Raw genomic sequence first — 18,234 nt, forward strand, 5'->3', positions numbered from 1 at the left:
ATTTGTCAATTTTGGCTTTTGCTGCCGTTGCTTTTGGTGTTTTAGACATGAAGTCCTTGCCCATGCCTAAGTCTCAGGATACAAAATTAATGTGCAAAAACCACAAGCATTCTTATACACCAGTAACAGACAAGCAGAGAGCCAAATCAGGAATGAACTTCCATTTACAATTGCTTCAAAGAGAATAAAATACCTAGGAATCCAGCTTACAAGGGATGTAAAGGACCTCTTCAAGGAGAACTACAAACCACTGCTCAGTGAAATCAAAGAGGACACAAACAAATGGAAGAACATACCATGCTCATGGATAGGAAGAATCAATATCGTGAAAATGGCCATACTGCCCAAGGTTATTTATAGATTCAATGCCATCCCCATCAAGCTACCAATGAGTTTCTTCACAGAATTGGAAAAAACTGCTTTAAAGTTCATATGGAACCAAAAAAGAGCCTGCATTGCCAAGACAATCCTAAGTCAAAAGGACAAAGCTGGAGGCGTCACGCTACCTGACTTCAAACTATACTACAAGGCTACAGTAACCAAAACAGCATGGTACTGGTACCAAAACAGAGATATAGACCAATGGAACAGAACAGAGTCCTCAGAAATAATACCACACATCTACAGCCATCTGATCTTTGACAAACCTGAGAGAAACAAGAAATGGGGAAAGGATTCCCTATTTAATAAATGGTGCTGGGAAAATTGGCTAGCCATAAGTAGAAAGCTGAAACTGGATCCTTTCCTTACCCCTTATACGAAGATTAATTCAAGATGGATTAGAGACTTAAATGTTAGACCTAATACCATAAAAACCCTAGAAGAAAATCTAGGTAGTACCATTCAGGACATAGGCATGGGCAAAAATGAGTCTTTTCACAGCTAAGCCAAGGTCAGTTTTACAACAACTTTTAATTTTTTGCTTGAACTGCTCTCTCCTGACACTAATATTCAAATAGAAACAAAATCACATTCTAATTCCATATCAAAACCCACATTGAAATGATCTTCAATTTACTTGCCACATAGCCATATCTATTTGACTCAGATCCAGCAATAGTGCAACAATGATGAAGATATCAAGAGATTGTTTGGATTTCCCCTTTTCCAATCCCCAATTCCTTATGTTGATTTGGATAAAATACGGATATGCCACCCACCAAATATAGTGGCAGGATTCCTAACTGGAGTCCGCTGCCTGTACATTTGCAGATATCTGCCCCACCCTCACCTACTTCTCTTCAGAATTGGAGAAGAGGTTTTCCCACTCAAGATGTTCCCCTTCAATCTGTAGGCATGTCAAAAGGTCCCCGACACTGACTATTCAATGAATCATTAAATAGTCGATGGTTTCTGGCATACTCCCCTAGTTACTACCCTCCTTATTCTTTTTCTCTTCATACCTTATATTATTTGTTTTTATGTCTTGCACATTCTAGGAAATCAATAACTTTTCTTTAACTAATCAATGTTTGTAAGTTATGAAGGATAGGAAATTTTTATTATCAAACCATAGAACCATATCTCACCTGTAGTAAGCTGTACTCAGTAAGTGAATATAAAACTAAACATTATTATAAAATAGGTTTTCTTCTTAACAAATAATTCACCCTTAGGAGAGAGTATGCAAAACACTGACTAGGAGAAATTTGCTATTTTGTTTTAGTATTGATTTGAAAAATCACACCATGTGTGATGTATGAAAATTTATCTAGAAGAAATTTAGTGTTATTTGTGAAGAATAAATAATACAGGGTACTAACAGAATTGCATGTATTATTAGCAGATTACATGTGACATAACAAATGTGTGTGGAGTAGAGGGAGAGGGATAAAATGAGAGAGCAAGTGAGAAAGGATACCCACACATACTGGATTATCTTGAACAGGAAAAAGAAGTCTGTGGTCAGAGTATGTAGACCCAAGAAGGTTACTATTCTTGGTATGTCTCAGTTGCCTTTTAAAAATCCTAACTTATAATGTTTTTGTGAAATCACATGATATAATACACATGTAAAGAATTTACCCAGTGTCTGGCCTTGGACTGTCTCTGAAACCTGAAAGTTAATATTTAAAGTATTGCTCTTGGGAGGCCGAGACGGGTGGATCACGAGGTCAGGAGATCGAGACCATCCTGGTCTACACAGTGAAACCCCGTCTCTACTAAAAAATACAAAAAACTAGCCGGGCGAGATGGCGGGCGCCTGTAGTCCCAGCTACTCGGGAGGCTGAGGCAGGAGAATGGCGTAAACCCGGGAGGCTGAGCTTGCAGTGAGCCGAGATCGCGCCACTGCACTCCAGCCTGGGCGACAGAGCGAGACTCCGTCTCAAAAAAAAAAAAAAAAAAAAAAGTATTGCTCATTTTATCTGAGAGGCCTGTATCTGCTATACATGAATACAAACTAGATTAAGGAGATTTTTCACTTATCTTCATACCTCTTCATGTAGTTCCCTCCAACGAGAATTAAATGTCTCAAGTTCCTCATTGATCAGCTCATCCATGACTCCACCATCTGTTAGGGTCTGTGCCAATATGCGAATCTGATTTGGGTTATCCTCTGAATGTTGCATCAAATTTTCAAGTGACTGAAACACATTTGCAATAATTACTATTTCTCTTTTCTTCCTAAATACATTGAATTATCACACAATGCTCAGTATCTTCTGATTTACATATAATTAAGTCACAATCAATTTAAAACAAATTTTAATTAGGATTAAAAACACCAAGGAGCATTTTTGCTTCAAAAAATAGGATGTCATTCTACAGGAATCTTCATGGGATTATGACAGTGTTGTGGACTGAGAACTTAAAACTTGATTCACAACCACCTTTTTCCTTGATGTCCCCTAACTCTAAAACCTGAAGAGGTAAAACACTAAATTTCTCAGCTTCTCTGATAGCTAATGGTGTCCAAGTGACACAATTTTGAAAAGGAGTACTCTCAAGAAGAATCCTTTTGCCCTTCCTACTTTTTTGCACATGCATGGCCTGGAGGTGTAACAATTATCTTTGCATGGCAGGCTGTGACTTTGAGTGTGAGGTCCTTCATGCTCAGGAAGAGAGAGCAGAAAGAGAGTGCCTACTCGCCTCATAAAATGGCTGAACCATCCTCATCCCTGGGTAACTTCTCTTCACTATTCTTTTTGTGGTGAGAAAAGACCATTTCGTGAGCTTAAGCCGTTGTCTGATTTTCTGTTATGTATATCCCAATAATACCCATCTCCTATAATGCTGAAAATGGACAAAGTTGCCTGGCTAGATAATATGATGAAAGTGAATCTCAGTGTCAAATGTAGGCATGCTGGAAAACAAGGGATTCAATTTCATCTTACTGGACTTCAAACGTATCTGTAGAATAAGCGATGGGCATATGTTCGAACACATTTATTAAATATTCTGTTTTCCTTGTTTTAAAGAAATGAAAATGTTCCAATACATATTTGTAAATTTTCCTGTTTATGCATTTTTCTTGAATTTTGAGCAACCTCAATATATTTTCCTATTAAGTTCCAAGAAAATAAAAATATAGAGACTTCCTAAATACATTTATATTTAAAACATCACCATAACCTGTAAAATACTTAAAAAGCCATCAAATTTTTGAGAACAATGAAATTGTTAATAATTTTCCTTATAATTTGTATTCCTTATTATTTTTAACAAATCTTAATTTTGTAAATATTTATTTGCAAAATGGATGTAAATAATTTTAATGGATACTTATAAGATGTAACGAAGTATATACCTTGATAAATTATTTTAAAGGTGGATGAAAAGCAACAAAGCAAAATTAAGGGATCAGTTATAAACATCTTGAGTTGTAAGAAAACCTAGAAGTCGTGCAGTTTTTCTATCCTTGATACGTGGTGATCTAGCCCTTTTCACTCAAAATGTCCTCCTGGATGAGCATCAGCAACACTACCAAAGAACCAATTTTATGTATGTGTTTATTTATTTTTTCACTGTGGAATCTCATTTATTGGCTCCATTATCTGAATTAGGAACAATCAGAAATTATGGCCACAAGACAGGAATAAAAGATAAGAGCACTTGCAATCCTCCTCCTCCCTGCTTATCTGTGTTGTGGGCATTGTGAGGGCCTTGCCTAAAATAGTAAATAGTAATGGTAAGGTTTTTTCTTCCCCATCTTTTCTAAATACTCTTCATTATGGCTTCAAATTTTCTCTCTTTCCTTAACATTCCTTTTTGAACATGCCCTAGTTTTTCAGTGCATCACTTAAACTGTGATATCAAGAATTCAGCATGGTGCTCCATGTACAATTTGACAATTTCATAGGATAACAGCATCGTCGTATCTTCTATTCTGGCCACTGTCCTTTTATTAATGTGCTGTAAGTTTACTGCATCTTTTCTAGAACATGTAACAAATTGTTGATTCACAAGAAATGTTTGGTCAATTAACTTCTCTGAATACGACAAATTTATAGTCATGGTTAGTCAAATAGGGCCAAAATTAAAGCCCACTGAAGATCTCATTTGTTGTACTTTAATACCTTTGCAGGTTTTATAATTTTCTTTTGAAAATTAGGAAGTTGAATAAAATGATCCATAGGTATCTGCTCTGATGTCCTAGGATTACAATTCTATTCTGTCTAAAGAAATATTTTACATTTTCTTCACATCTTGAATAACTTATGCTCCTTATTTTATAGATTTACATAGGGGCTATACTACTTATAGCTTTATGTACATATACTACATACTCTAAAACAACATATTCACTACATATAGGTAAGTCAAAAGTACACTAAAATGCATAGAGCTTGAATGACTAAATGTCAGAAGTAAGTCAAAGTTTATAAATGCAAACTCATTTAAAATTTAATTATTAAAAGTCTCCAAAGTAAAACTTAAAAGTGTACTTACATTTTATGAATATTTTAAAGATATATTTCCAATAATAAAGCATATCCATTTAATAACTCAAAACATTCTGTAAGGTGTAAATTTGTGATTTTAAGTAAGTATAAAATATGTTCCAATTCAATACATGCAGCTTTTAAACTGGAAATAATGTTTCATATTATCATCCTGAGTAGCCCTAAGGCAGTGATATTGTTTATTCACACTGTCTTTGCAGGTTTGTGGTAGATTAAATTAGGTAAAGTATCTATGTAGAACTTAGTGATATAATAAAGGCAAATTTCCTCTGTAAGAGGTTATTTAAACCCTTTGCAAAATCTTGTGACCTAGAAGGTTCTTAGGGGGAACAAAGGCTTTGTCCAAAGTACCAATGCTGAGTGATAACACAGTAATTATACTCTCTTGGGTTGTTTTCTTTGGATTTGTCTTTTATTTGGTAGTTGACCTCTTTTAATAACGCATATAAATTATCATCATTTGGTTTAATTTACAACTTACATGTAGCACCTCAGAGATTTCCTCAGCTCCACCAGGAATGTTTTCAGTGGTTTTAAGTTTAAATTCAACTTCATTTAGCCACTTGTTTGCTTTCTCCAAGTATGACAATAACTCATGCCAACATGCCCAAACTTCCTGAGAAAGAAATATGTATCACAGATTAAATATTATGGTAGAAAAGTAAATGTGAAACTTTGCCATTTCATTTTTAAAACTTCTGAAAACATAACACTTTATATTTTTCACCTTTACTTTGTAGCAGATAATTTAAAATGCAGCTAGTCATTTTCATCATCTAATACCTCTATAATTAAAAGTCATTAAGAAAACATTTTATTACATGAATAATGGACGAATTCAAAATACAGTAATTTACTTTTTAAAACAAAAATATGCACCAACATTGCAGTCTGAGAAATACAAAAATAAAAGCATATGTAAAAGCACATATGTAAATCTAACTCCCTCACACATCACTGTTACCAGTATTCTGTGACCTCCTCTGAAATTTAACATATATAATTTGATAGTTAAAATTTAAATGAGTTTAACTAGCACTCTTTTTACTAAACACTATATCATACAATTTTCTCTATTACTAAGAAGACATATTTTTAATGAAAATCTAAGACTTCATTAAAGTGGCTCTATCTTAGTTTAGCAATATACATTTATTAGATAGACTACTTTCAGTTTCGTTTGCTATTATAAATTTATGGTAAACATCATCATGAATATGGACTATTTTTCCACTTTCTTATTATTTCCTTGAGGTATATTATCAGAAATATTAGTACTAATTCAAAGGCTTGATTATTTTAAATGGCCATTGATTTGTATTATGAAACTGATTTATATACAGAGGTACTCATAAAAAAGCAGAACTTGAAAATTTCTACAAGAAAATATAGAAGAAAATATCTCTGACTTTGGCACAGAGAAGAGTATCTTAAGTAAGACATCTTGTAAAAAAACTGACCATAAGAGAAAAGAGATGAATACATTTGACTACATAAAAATTAGAACCTTCTATTCATCAAAGGACACCATCAAGTAATTGAAAAACAGCCTCAAACTCGAAGAAAACAGTTGCAACATTTGTAACACATAAGAATATGAAAAATAATGCCAGTAAGTCAAAAAAAGATGAATAACCCAATCAATAATGAAAAGAAGACCTGAACCAAAATCTTAAAGAGAAATACGTATATACAATAAACATGAAGATATGTTCAACCTCATCAGTAATCAAGAACACGTAGGCCAGGATTACAATGAGATACCACGTTGATTGACACAAATGAGAAGTTTGACAATTCCATGTGTGAGAGAAGATATACATCAACAAAAATTTGTATTTATTGTTGGTGGATGTGTGTACTGGAATGACCATTTCGGAAAACAATTTGTTATTCTAAGTAAGGTGAACATTCACATACCCATCAAGACAACAACTCCACTTTTTGCTATACGTATCCTCAGAGAAAGTGTTTAACCTGGATAACAAGACTGTTACAACAATGATCATTTCAGCACTTTTTCTAGTAATCAAAAAAATAAAGGAAATAATGTCCACTGCAAGGAGAATAGAAAAATACACCGTTATCTTTTAACAGGGAATACAGACATGACCATGAAAAACTTCACCAAAAAGAACCATAAGAATGAATCTCAGACACAAATATGTTGGGTGAAAAGACCAAGTCCTAAAAAAAAAAAACTATATTAAGTTTACCATTACTGTAATACTGAAATTAAGCACAATTGTTTTTTCATTCATATGTGTGTGGATTTTTTTAAACAAAGGAATAACAAAGGGAGCTGTCTACATGGTGATTGTGTCTACTGGGGAAAAGACAGAGTGATGCAAGAGAGGGTAAAAATATAAAAATGGTCATATTCTGTTAGCTTTGTAATTGTAACTACTGGATGAACCTATTAAGTACAGTAAGTACAATGGAGCAACCATCAACACTTACTACCATTTGCCCCCACCTCACTACCTATCACCAAAACTAAAGGCTTGAAAGGAAGATTTATTTTAGGAGGATCTAGACAATTAATCAAATTTCCCCAAGTTCTCTTTGTTCATAGCCCTTAAAACGACACAGAGCATTAGATCTCTATCTGATGAAAAGTATCAGTCTCACCCGCCTGGCAAACGTACCAACCTTTTACACTTGCTTCGTATCTTACGTACAGTTTATTGCAAAAAGTGAAATTAAGTATTTCGCTTTAAAAGGTGATAGAAATCTTAAATCTGGGTCATTTCCAGCTCCTGCTGGACTACAGGCTGTCTTCATTCTGGGCAAAGATCCCAGTGGGAAAATATAAATATCTTCTTAAATACCTGAGGGTACCTTAGAGCTTTGAAGACAAGGAGACGTGATTGGTAATGTGTCTTATTAACTTTGGTGCAGACTGAGGTAATGAACTACCTTGCTGATTTAACCGTCAGAATGGATGGCCTCTTCTGTCCTCAATGCATCTGAAGGACACAGCTGGAGAGGCTGAATGTACCAGCTTTACAGGTCACCTTTGCAAAATAAAATATACTCTTGAAGCCTGAATTGGAGCTAAAAGCCACTTAGAATAACTGCTAAGCTTAACAGTTTGGAACTTAAAATTACTTTGAAATCACAGGATTCAAAGTGGTTTTGAAGGAAAGTACAAATAAAAAAGTAAAGTTCTGTTCAAAATAGTAGATGGAGCTGATGAGGTAACCCCCCAATGTATCCTATTTCAGTTATATCAAAATGCATGTTAAAAATATAAAGGAAACATTTTTAATTCATAGCTGATCTGTAACACATGTATATAAAACCTCAGGTGTCAGAAAAAGAAAAAGAGGGAAATGAAAGTAGAGAGTAGAAAACCAAGCTTGAAAAATACTGGCATATCAGAACAGGGTATATGCCATCAAAGCTAGGGCATTTAACACTAACTCGAGATGGGAAATGAGGCATGCCAGGGAGATTGGAAGGAATGAAGCAGTGTGCCACCCATCCTGTAAAGAAGCAGTAGTACATGCCTAGCCATTGGAATATCATGATTTAGCAAGGAAGCCATTTTGGGGGGATTTTTGGCTGAAAAATAAAGATCCACCCATAACAAATGGCAACTTAACCTTGTATCACACATGAGGGCAGAGCATAAATTCTCTACAATCCTGGTGGCAACACTACAAAAACTCAATAGCCCAGAGAAAAAAAAAAAAAGAAAAAAGGAAAAAAAAATGTTCCAGTAAAGGCAATTCCTACTATAGATGAGCTTGCAAACAAAAACCTTACAAGCCACATGGGAAAATTCACTTCCATTAGAGGGAGTCATTAATTGTAACAAACGGTAGAATCCATACCTTATGACATAAAGATAACAGAACAATTTTAGAGAATTGTACAACAAATATGCTTAGAGTCATGGTGTATGTTTCCCATAGAGTTTATTTGCTTGAGATTGGCAACTGGAATTCACATCTAAGAAATAAAAGGGCTTGGTTGCCTATATTTCATTTTGGGAGACCATCTCTTTCTTGTTTGCACAAGCCCTAGTTTAAACAGAGAGGGCTGATGGGGAGGACATTTGAGGTAAGTGAGGAGAAGACAATTTGAATAGTTAGGCAATTCTTCTTTCTCAGCCTTTTATGGGGATAGATAGGGTAAACTCATCTGAATCATTTTATTTACAGGATCTAAAACAAAACCACTCATCTACTGGGTGGAAGGGGTGGTTGATATCCATTTCCTGTTAAGCTGTTGGTATGGCCAAGAAGGAATCAAAAACAACTCTTTCAGATTTCTCATTCCTGAAAGGTATGGAGTATGGGTACTTCCAGTGCCCACAGGCTCTGAGTTGAGATATGGTAGGTAAATTAGACTTCAGGGCATCACTAAAGCATAGGTAAAAAAGATATAATATTCAAGAGCATTTTGTTTAAAGCAGTTGACATGTGTCACCTTGAAATTATTGTTAAACACTACAAGGTACTATAAATGCCTAAGAGATCTTTTTTGGGGGGATCAAAGCTCATATGAATAAGGCCCATTTGGATCCTCAACAGAACAAATCAAGTCTATAGAGAATGATACAGGTCAGTGGTGATAACATACAGAAAAGGGACAACAGACTAGGCATTACAGACGGGTATGGGTTTTAACAAAAGGGAACAGCAATTGTGGGCAAACAAAATAAGGACATTCACATGAAGAGAATATTTTTCCCTCTTCATCTTCCCTTATATCAACAGTAGATCCGTATCCAGAAACTAGGTTGGAGGAGGACCCTGTGAGGCTATTCTCATTCCTGCCTCTGTATAAATTGCTGAAGCAACAGATTAATCTAAACTTGTGATATATTTGAATATGTTATGATACTTAAATTTAAATTAAATTTTAATAACTAAAAGTGAATAAAAAGTAATGAGATCAGAGAGAAATATTGTTTAAGAAGCCAACTACCAGGCAGAAAGTGAAATTTGACAGAGTTGGGTGTAGTTATTGAAAAAATAATACTGTTTCATGTTTATTACTCATTAAGTTGAAACGTTTCAAACAGATAGTATCTGTTTAAGTTGTTTAAAGGAATACACAGAATTAACTACACAAAAGAAGAAAGCCATAACAAAGAACATATGTGTGAAACAACTCAATAAAATATTGACAAATGGAAAATATGTTTTTTGAAAAAATATAAACACACATACATAAATATAGATAAATATATATACAGATAAAGATGAGAATATTTCTCTATTGAAGGACAAATTATGCCATAGGCAGCTGAAGAGAGAATTTGAGAGTTCGAAGACAGATTTTAGAAAACTATCCAAAACTGAGCAGATAGAGATAAGAATATAGATAATATTAAAGGGAAACCAGTAACTGGAATATAGGAAGGGGATACTCTTAATAGCTATAAGAAAGTTTTCCCTTAGGAAGGAATGAAGAGATTGGGAAAAAGAAAATCTTCACAAAGATAATGCAGAATCACTAAAGAAATAATGTATCTGTTCTAGTTAACACATCAAGTGACAAAGTATAAATGAAAGCAAATTTACACATAGACAAAGTTGAGTGAAACTGTAGAAGACAAAATAGGGTGAAACTGCAGAGCATATACAACAAAGAGAAAATTTAAAGGTAACAGAGAAAATGATAAAGAAACAATAACTTGACAGATTTCTTAAAGGGAAAATATTTCAGAAGAAAAATAGTATTTTCAGTGTTGTTTAAAAAAAAAACAAAACTGTCCTCACATAATTACCTGCTCAACTACATCATTATCCAATACTCTGGGCAAAATAAAGGCATTTTCAATATGTAAAATCTGAACACATTTGCTACTCACACTCAAGGAAAGAGCAAGAAAGAAACTGAACACAGAAGCAAAGGGAAGAACAAAAGGCAAAACTGGTCACAAAAATTGGGAAAATAGCATCGGTAAATCTAAAAAAATATTATATGAAATAGTTAAAACAATATCAGCAGCAACAGCAATTATATGGATTAATTTGGGGGAAATAAGGTGAAAATGAAATACCAGGCAACAATAATGTGGAAAATGGAAGAGGTAGGTTCAAAGTTAAACTATGCTAATGTTTCCACCATATTATTGTTAGAGAGGTATAGAGAAATATTTATAAGATAAAATAAAGTACATATTCCAAACCAGTGGAAAAGGAATAAAATGGAACTAAGTAATTTGATAACTTCAATACGAATAGGGAATGTTAGAAATGTCATTATAGATGAGAAGGAGATGGAAAAATAATCCAATAACTGGTCTTGAAAATTTTGTTATTAATATAAAAACTTAAAAAAATTCCTTTGGAAAATGTACTCCAATATAAATTTCTAATGAATCACAGAGTATCATTTAAATGAACAACATGAATAATAGGGAACAATGATGCTTATTTAAGGACATTAAGAACATAAGAAAGTAATAGTAGGTGTTTTATTTAAATATTGACAGAAAGCATTTCCGGGGTACAAAAAATCCCTCCCTATTGTAACATGTTAGTGAATCAATTGAGGCTTTCTTGAGACATGTACAGTGCCATCACACCCCTTCCTTTCCCGTTCTTTGTTATATTTTATATAGCACTCACATAACACTAATACATGAGATACGTCTTTATATACTTAGAAACTATAATATTTCCTGACATATAGAAGCCACTTTTCAAGAGTCTGAGGAGTGAATTGAATTTAAAAGAAAAGAATAGGGATAAGTAAAGAAGCGCTTAGAACTGATAATGGAGAAACTCGGATCACATTTTACAATTAGAAAATGATAATACTGTATTGGGAATATATGGGGTACTTTAGCAACAAATACATTTTAAAATATTTTTAAAGGTGTACTTTATTAATGATCTGAATTGTGTCTGTCTTTAAATCTCAAACACTCAACAGTTGAAGCAAACTAAATAATGTTTTTCAAAAGTAAAGGGGTACCTGAACACCTTATTAACTATATTTACAAAAATAATTCAGTCTGTGTGAAGGAAGGGGGTTTAAAGTTCAACTCATGTGCAATGTCTGGCAGCATCAGCATTTGTAGTGGATAAAGTTTTGTGCCCCTTGGTGCAGTATTTTCATAAGAAAGGTCTTATTTTTGATGTAATTACATGGCAATCATTTGAGGCACCTGCTTTATCTAAATTCAGATAAGCATACTCTAGACAGTAAGGCATCCATAAAAGTTAAAGCAGAACTTGTGATAATAAATAAACATAATGCAAAACATCAAAAAATATAGAGCTGGTTAGGTAACAGGTCTAACAAAGAACTCTATGGGGCACAGAAATTACTAAAGACAATTATAGTAAAAACATACTTCTCTACAGAATGCTCTTCCTCTAAGATACTTAGTTTATGTACATACAAATAAAGGAAAAAATAAAGATCATTGTCTATAAATCTGGAGAAAATGTATTTATAGGATTTTGTGACCTAATAATACTAGTAATGAGAATTAGAAGCATAGCTACTCACACATATTGAGTACTGGGCTAAGTACTTTAAAGGGAATAGCTCATTTCATTTTCTCAACTTATGAATTATGTATTATGCCCATTTTACAGACTGGAAACAGGTTTATACAAGTTAAGCAAATGGCCCAAAGTCATACAACTTATAAGTGCCCGAATGAGGAATTCAGGCCAAAGTTGTTTTACGCTAGAATCCATGTTCCTAACCACTATGACTCCCATATGACCATGTATTGACATATAATTGATAAAGACCAAGAAAAGCAACTGACTTCCAAAGTCTTGCATTTCCCATTCAGCCTAGTGCAGAGCCACTGGTAGTTGGTAGTTAAAGTCTCAAGTTCCTTTTTTAAGGCCTCTTGTGCTACAGGTGGAGCTTGAGCTATGACACTATTTACAGACTCAGTAAGGAGTTTCACTTTCGCTTCTTTTTGTTGGGCCTCTTCTTTAGCTCTCTGAAAAGTAAAGAATACTCTGTTAATAGCATGAAAATAACTTTACATCCAAAATGCATTTATATGTATCATATAATTTCTTCCTCACAACATCCCAGTTAGAATGAGATTTACAAAAATAAATCTAATATGGACTCCAGTCTCTTCCATAAAGTTTTTAGCTGAAATTGGAAAGTTAAAGAAATAAATTTTTATGAAAATACAACAGATCTTTAACAAGAATAGATTGAAAAGTAGTCTTCATGGGGGTATGCATTTGTGGTCAAATATATACACATCGATATAAATACAATTGTTTGGAAAAGGCAAAAAACAAATATTTCGATATTAACTAGGTTAACAAATATCTGGCAGTCTAGAATCAAAATCACTTATAAATTACTTGGATGAACAATATTGAAACCATCACAAGTATCATTTAAGTCAAAGGATACTTAACATAGAAAGGTCCCCTTAATGCTATATTTAGGAACATATTTTGATAAAAGAAAGTTTTGTTCAAGAATTGAAAACACAAGAGAGAAAGAGAAATCCAAAAGGAGCCCCTGATATCAGAAGCTGGCCTGATACCCGGCTATGCCTTCGTCTTCTCCAGTGGGAAATAAACTGTCTCACAGAATTTCTACATTGGAAAAGGCCACTTTGTTACCATAATGGATCAAGACCACAACAAGATCATTCCATAATCATGTCTGAATCCAGACAAAAACATCAACATTACCCAAACCACAAAATGCCCAACCCTCCCCTATCCTGGTTAATATGAATGAATGCTGCTGCTTTATCAATTACAACTTTAGCCTCATTCTGGTCTTCTCTCCTTCTGGACAAGATACCATACTCATAGAGCTATCCCCACACACTAAGGACCAACAATCCAAAGTAAAGCTTTTAAACCCTCCTTCAAATCCCCTAACACAAGCACAACTCCTACAAAGTTTTTTTTTTTTTTTTTTCATCCTCACATACCCCCTGGCCTCCATGTTGTGTCTTCTCCCTCACTGCAAAAAGTAATGAACCCAACTTGTTCAGCTACAAGAGAGTTGGTGGTGGTCTTTGGTTGGGAGACATTTACACCCCTTAACTTCAAATGTGTACAGGTATTTTAGGAACATATACACATACACACTGTATCTTTAGTCTGTGTTCCTCCAGGAGTCAAACCTGACATTAGCTTTCAAATGTAAGTAGTTTATATACATGTGCCATGTGAAAGAAATTCTGGTAGCCGAATGGGGAATTGAGACAAGAAAGGGAAGAGAGATCCATATGGGCATATTTATTAATCACTGTTAATGACTGGAGTTTAATCCTGTTAGAAAGCCCTGAGAAATATAAGCCTGTGGGTTATCCCATTCAGGGGTGCAGGAATTGGGGTATCATTTCCAAATCATCTTCCCTAATTGTTGAAGGCTGTTGGAGAAATGTTAATTTCCCAGTACTTGCAGCCTACGACACAAGTGCAAAAGTGAGATCCAGGGGTCACAGAAAGCCCTCGAGTAAAGAAACACAGGTTCTATAATCCAGAAGTTGGGCCTGCATACAATGCAGTGGTTAAGGTAAGGGCTTATGGGCAGGTTATGGGTAAGGTCAGCTAGAAAATGCCTTCGTATGTGTCAACATAATCACCCTACTCCTTTGGATTTAGTCCTACAATTTCTTAAAATTGTGCATTATGTCAGAAAATGCAAATTGTTTTGCCTATAGAATGTTTACCTTACCGATTTTAACTGATCGAAATCTTTAGTTTAATATTCTAAATAAACCAGCTTTTTGGCATCACTGAGCATAGAATTTGTTTTCACACAAATTGTATTTTGACTTTAGTAATTACAGTATAATCAACAAGTTTGATTACCATTCATCATTTAATATGTGCTACCGTGTTCTGTGCCAGCCATGTGATAAGTGCTACCTCATTAGATCTTTAACCAAACCTTCTCAGATGTGTTTTGTTATCTCTATATTGGACATCAGAAAACTGAGGTTCAGAGAGTTTAAGGAAATCATCCTGAGTTACATCCTTTCTTTCTCATAGTTTCTGTTAAGCTGGTGTCAAATGTTCCATGAGCTGAGGAAGGAGTATGTTGTAGTCAGTCTAATGAATAAAATTACAATTTATACTCATTATAAATAATCCAAGCAACTATATAAAAATGTAGAATGAAGAACACTTTTTTCCATGGTTTTTTTTTTTTTTTTTATTATACTTTAAGTTCTAGGGTACATGTGCATAACGTGCAGGTTTGTTACATATGTATACTTATGCCATGTTGGTGTGCTGCACCCATCAACTCGTCAGCACCCATCAATTCATCATTTATATCATGTATAACTCCCCAATGCCATCCCTCCCTCCTCCCCCCTCCCCCCTCCCCATGATAGGCCCCAGTGCATGATGTTCCCCTTCCCGAGTCCAAGTGATCTCATTGTTCAGTTCCCACCTATGAGTGAGAACATGCGGTGTTTGGTTTTCTGTTCTTGTGATAGTTTGCTAAGAATGATAGTTTCCAGCTGCATCCATGTCCCTACAAAGGACGCAAACTCATCCTTTTTTATGGCTGCATAGTATTCCATGGTGTATATGTGCCACATTTTCTTAATCCAGTCTGTCACAGATGGACATTTGGGTTGATTCCAAGTCTTTGCTATTGTGAATAGTGCCGCAATAAACATACGTGTGCATGTGTCTTTGTAGTAGAATAATTTATAATCCTTTGGGTATATACCCAGTAGTGGGATGGCTGGGTCATATGGTACATCTAGTTCTAGATCCTTGAGGAATTGCCATACTGTTTTCCATAATGGTTGAACTAGTTTACAATCCCACCAACAGTGTAAAAGTGTTCCTATTTCTCCACATCCTCTCCAACACCTGTTGTTTCCTGACTTCTTAATGATTGCCATTCTAACTGGTGTGAGATGGTATCTCATTGTGGTTTTGATTTGCATTTCTCTGATGGCGAGTGACGATGAGCATTTTTTCATGTGTCTGTTGGCTGTATGAATATCTTCTTTTGAGAAATGTCTGTTCATATCCTTTCCCCACTTTTTGATGGGGTTGTTTGTTTTTTTCTCGTATATTTGTTTGAGTTCTTTGTAGATTCTGGATATTAGCCCTTTGTCAGATGAGTAGGTTGCAAAAATTTTCTCCCATTCTGTAGGTTGCCTGTTCACTCTGATGGTAGTTTCTTTAGGCTTCATATATTCTTGTTTAATAAGAGGCTGAGATCTTGGGAAAGGTTCGGAGAAGGAAGAGCAAAATTTATTGACCCAGGTACATATGAGGAAAGGAGATGATGAATTTCTCTACTAGGAGAAAAGGTAGAAAGTTAAATGACTGGTACAGTTTCGGCACAAATCCTCATAAAAACGGTGGCTCTTGTTTCTTTCCATGAATCTAACTATGATATGCTCTGCCGTCTTTCATTGCTAGTATTTCACACCAGGTCTTCTTAAAGTCAGCGTCCTTAGAATCACTCTAGAACTTGTTCCGTGGCATCAACTGAAACTTGTTAAAAATGGAAAACTTCAGGCCTTACCCCAGACTCACTGAATCAGAAATTCTGGGGTCAGGGCCCAGCACTCTGTGTATTAAACAAGTCTTCCAAGTGATTTTGATGTCTATTCAGGTGCAGGAATCACTGCTGAAGTGATTATACAAATGTATTTGTGTATTCACTATTCTCACTTTATGTGCAAGTTCTGGTAAGCACTGGTACTAGAGTTGTGATAGTGTAAAAATTAAAAAAAAATAAAAACAGTTAATACATTTCCAGATTGTTTTTCAAAGGGTTTTAGTATAAAGTTTTAGCATATAGTCATTGCTGATCTCCATAAAAGTTTTAAAGTCAGAGGTTGTTTATCAAACACTGCCCTGGGTTCTTTTATGTCAAAAAAAGTTTTCCTTTCAGGGGAAAAATAAGTTATCAAAACAGCACTTTCATTTTCAAGTAAAATACAGGAAAGAACATAAACAGAAGGAGGTCTCTATTTCTTCTTTGAGTATCAGGGAGCGATGTCAAAGTAGGTCTGTTAGTATCTTCTGACAATAAAGAAAAATTAGCTATCAAATGAGCACAGGTGGAAGTCTGGACAAGGTACTATTGCTAACCTCCAGGTAGTGAAGTTGACATAAAGAGACTGTCTTGAGTAGCAGGCTGGAAACTCAAGAAATGAAATCTTCCTGCCAACTCTTTCAATGGTTGTTGCCAGAGGCTTCCACAGTTTACCTCTTTTTACTGTGACCCCCATACTAAACCGATTTTGTAGCTAGGCCAATTATTAAAACATGTCAATGAATGTAGACAAACTTGTTGGAACACTCATTTCAAGGATGGTTTTCAAATATTAAAAATTTGAGACAGTTTCCTCTAGAGCACAGGAAAATAAGAGAGATCTGACTGGGTTGTTGGTGAGATAGGCAAATTGCTCATAGGGAGAGGGAAGAGGGACAGAAGAGAGACTAAACCAATGGAACCCAAGGAGAATCAGAGCAGCTGAACACAAATGACTATATTATCTACTTAGGGATCTGAGGTAGTGGCCATACATAAATAGAGGTAGTGAGAACAGACAATAAAGGAATTGAGATACAAGAGGAAAGGCCGTATCAGTGACACACAATGGAAAGGAAAGGAAGGGAAAGGAAAGGAAAAGGAAAGGGGAAAAATGAGAAAGGAAAAAGAAAAGTAAAGGATGAGATGAAAGAGAATAAAATACCTTCAAACCTGTGGGCTCTACCGCAAATAAAGTCTGTGACTATAGCTACATTATTTGACCTATCTGGGAATTACAGTTTCCTGATAAGTAGAGAGAGAAGTGTGGATTACACTACTTTCAATGTACCTTCTAGCTCTCACATTCTGATAAAGTTTTCCTCATGGTGACCTCCCCAAAGTCAAATTTTAAATTATTTTTGTCTCTCTTTTGAAATACTCCAAATGGTTTTTCTATTCCATTTAGAATAACAACTGTAATATTCTAACAAAACTCCTTTGTTAACAGATATTTGCCCACCTTGTAAGACTTATCTGAGATGTTACCCGTTTTCCTTCCTTCAGGTAGACAGACTTCTTTCTCTCCCCAATTAACCTCAAGGTCTTTGCAGAAGCTATGCTCTCTGATTACAATGTGCTTCCATTAAGATTTTTTTAAATGCTTGGCTTTTCCTTAGAATTCATTTCTCTCATATTACATACAATTCTTCATAAAATCTCTACAAGTCAAGTTTTTCTAACATAGCATCCTACCACCCTCAACTCCTGCCTGAACATTATTCATTCTTGATCTCAAAATCCAGATTTACTTTTAGACAAATTATCATGACCTCAAATGATTTCATTTATTTTTCCAATTATTGCCTGCTCCTTACCACACGCCAGAACACTAGAATGTAAA

The 18,234-nt window shown here is 34.8% G+C and overlaps 1 protein-coding gene across 3 annotated transcripts in view; it reads right to left on the reverse strand.

Annotated features, from left to right (window-relative positions):
* DMD (dystrophin) overlaps positions 1-18,234 on the reverse strand; it is a 2,245,117-nt gene that overhangs the window by 1,430,243 nt on the left and 796,640 nt on the right. For all 3 annotated transcript variants that reach the window (XM_030933724.1, XM_030933725.1, XM_030933726.1), the window contains 3 exons: positions 12,652-12,834; positions 5,386-5,520; positions 2,436-2,585 (listed from right to left, as the gene is read on the reverse strand). In XM_030933724.1, the coding sequence (XP_030789584.1) occupies positions 2,436-2,585; positions 5,386-5,520; positions 12,652-12,834 (468 nt within the window). The remainder of the gene's footprint in view (positions 1-2,435; positions 2,586-5,385; positions 5,521-12,651; positions 12,835-18,234) is intronic.

Source organism: Rhinopithecus roxellana, chromosome 7 (assembly GCF_007565055.1).
Source record: "Rhinopithecus roxellana isolate Shanxi Qingling chromosome 7, ASM756505v1, whole genome shotgun sequence".
In the NCBI taxonomy this organism is placed as follows: Eukaryota; Metazoa; Chordata; class Mammalia; order Primates; family Cercopithecidae; genus Rhinopithecus; species Rhinopithecus roxellana.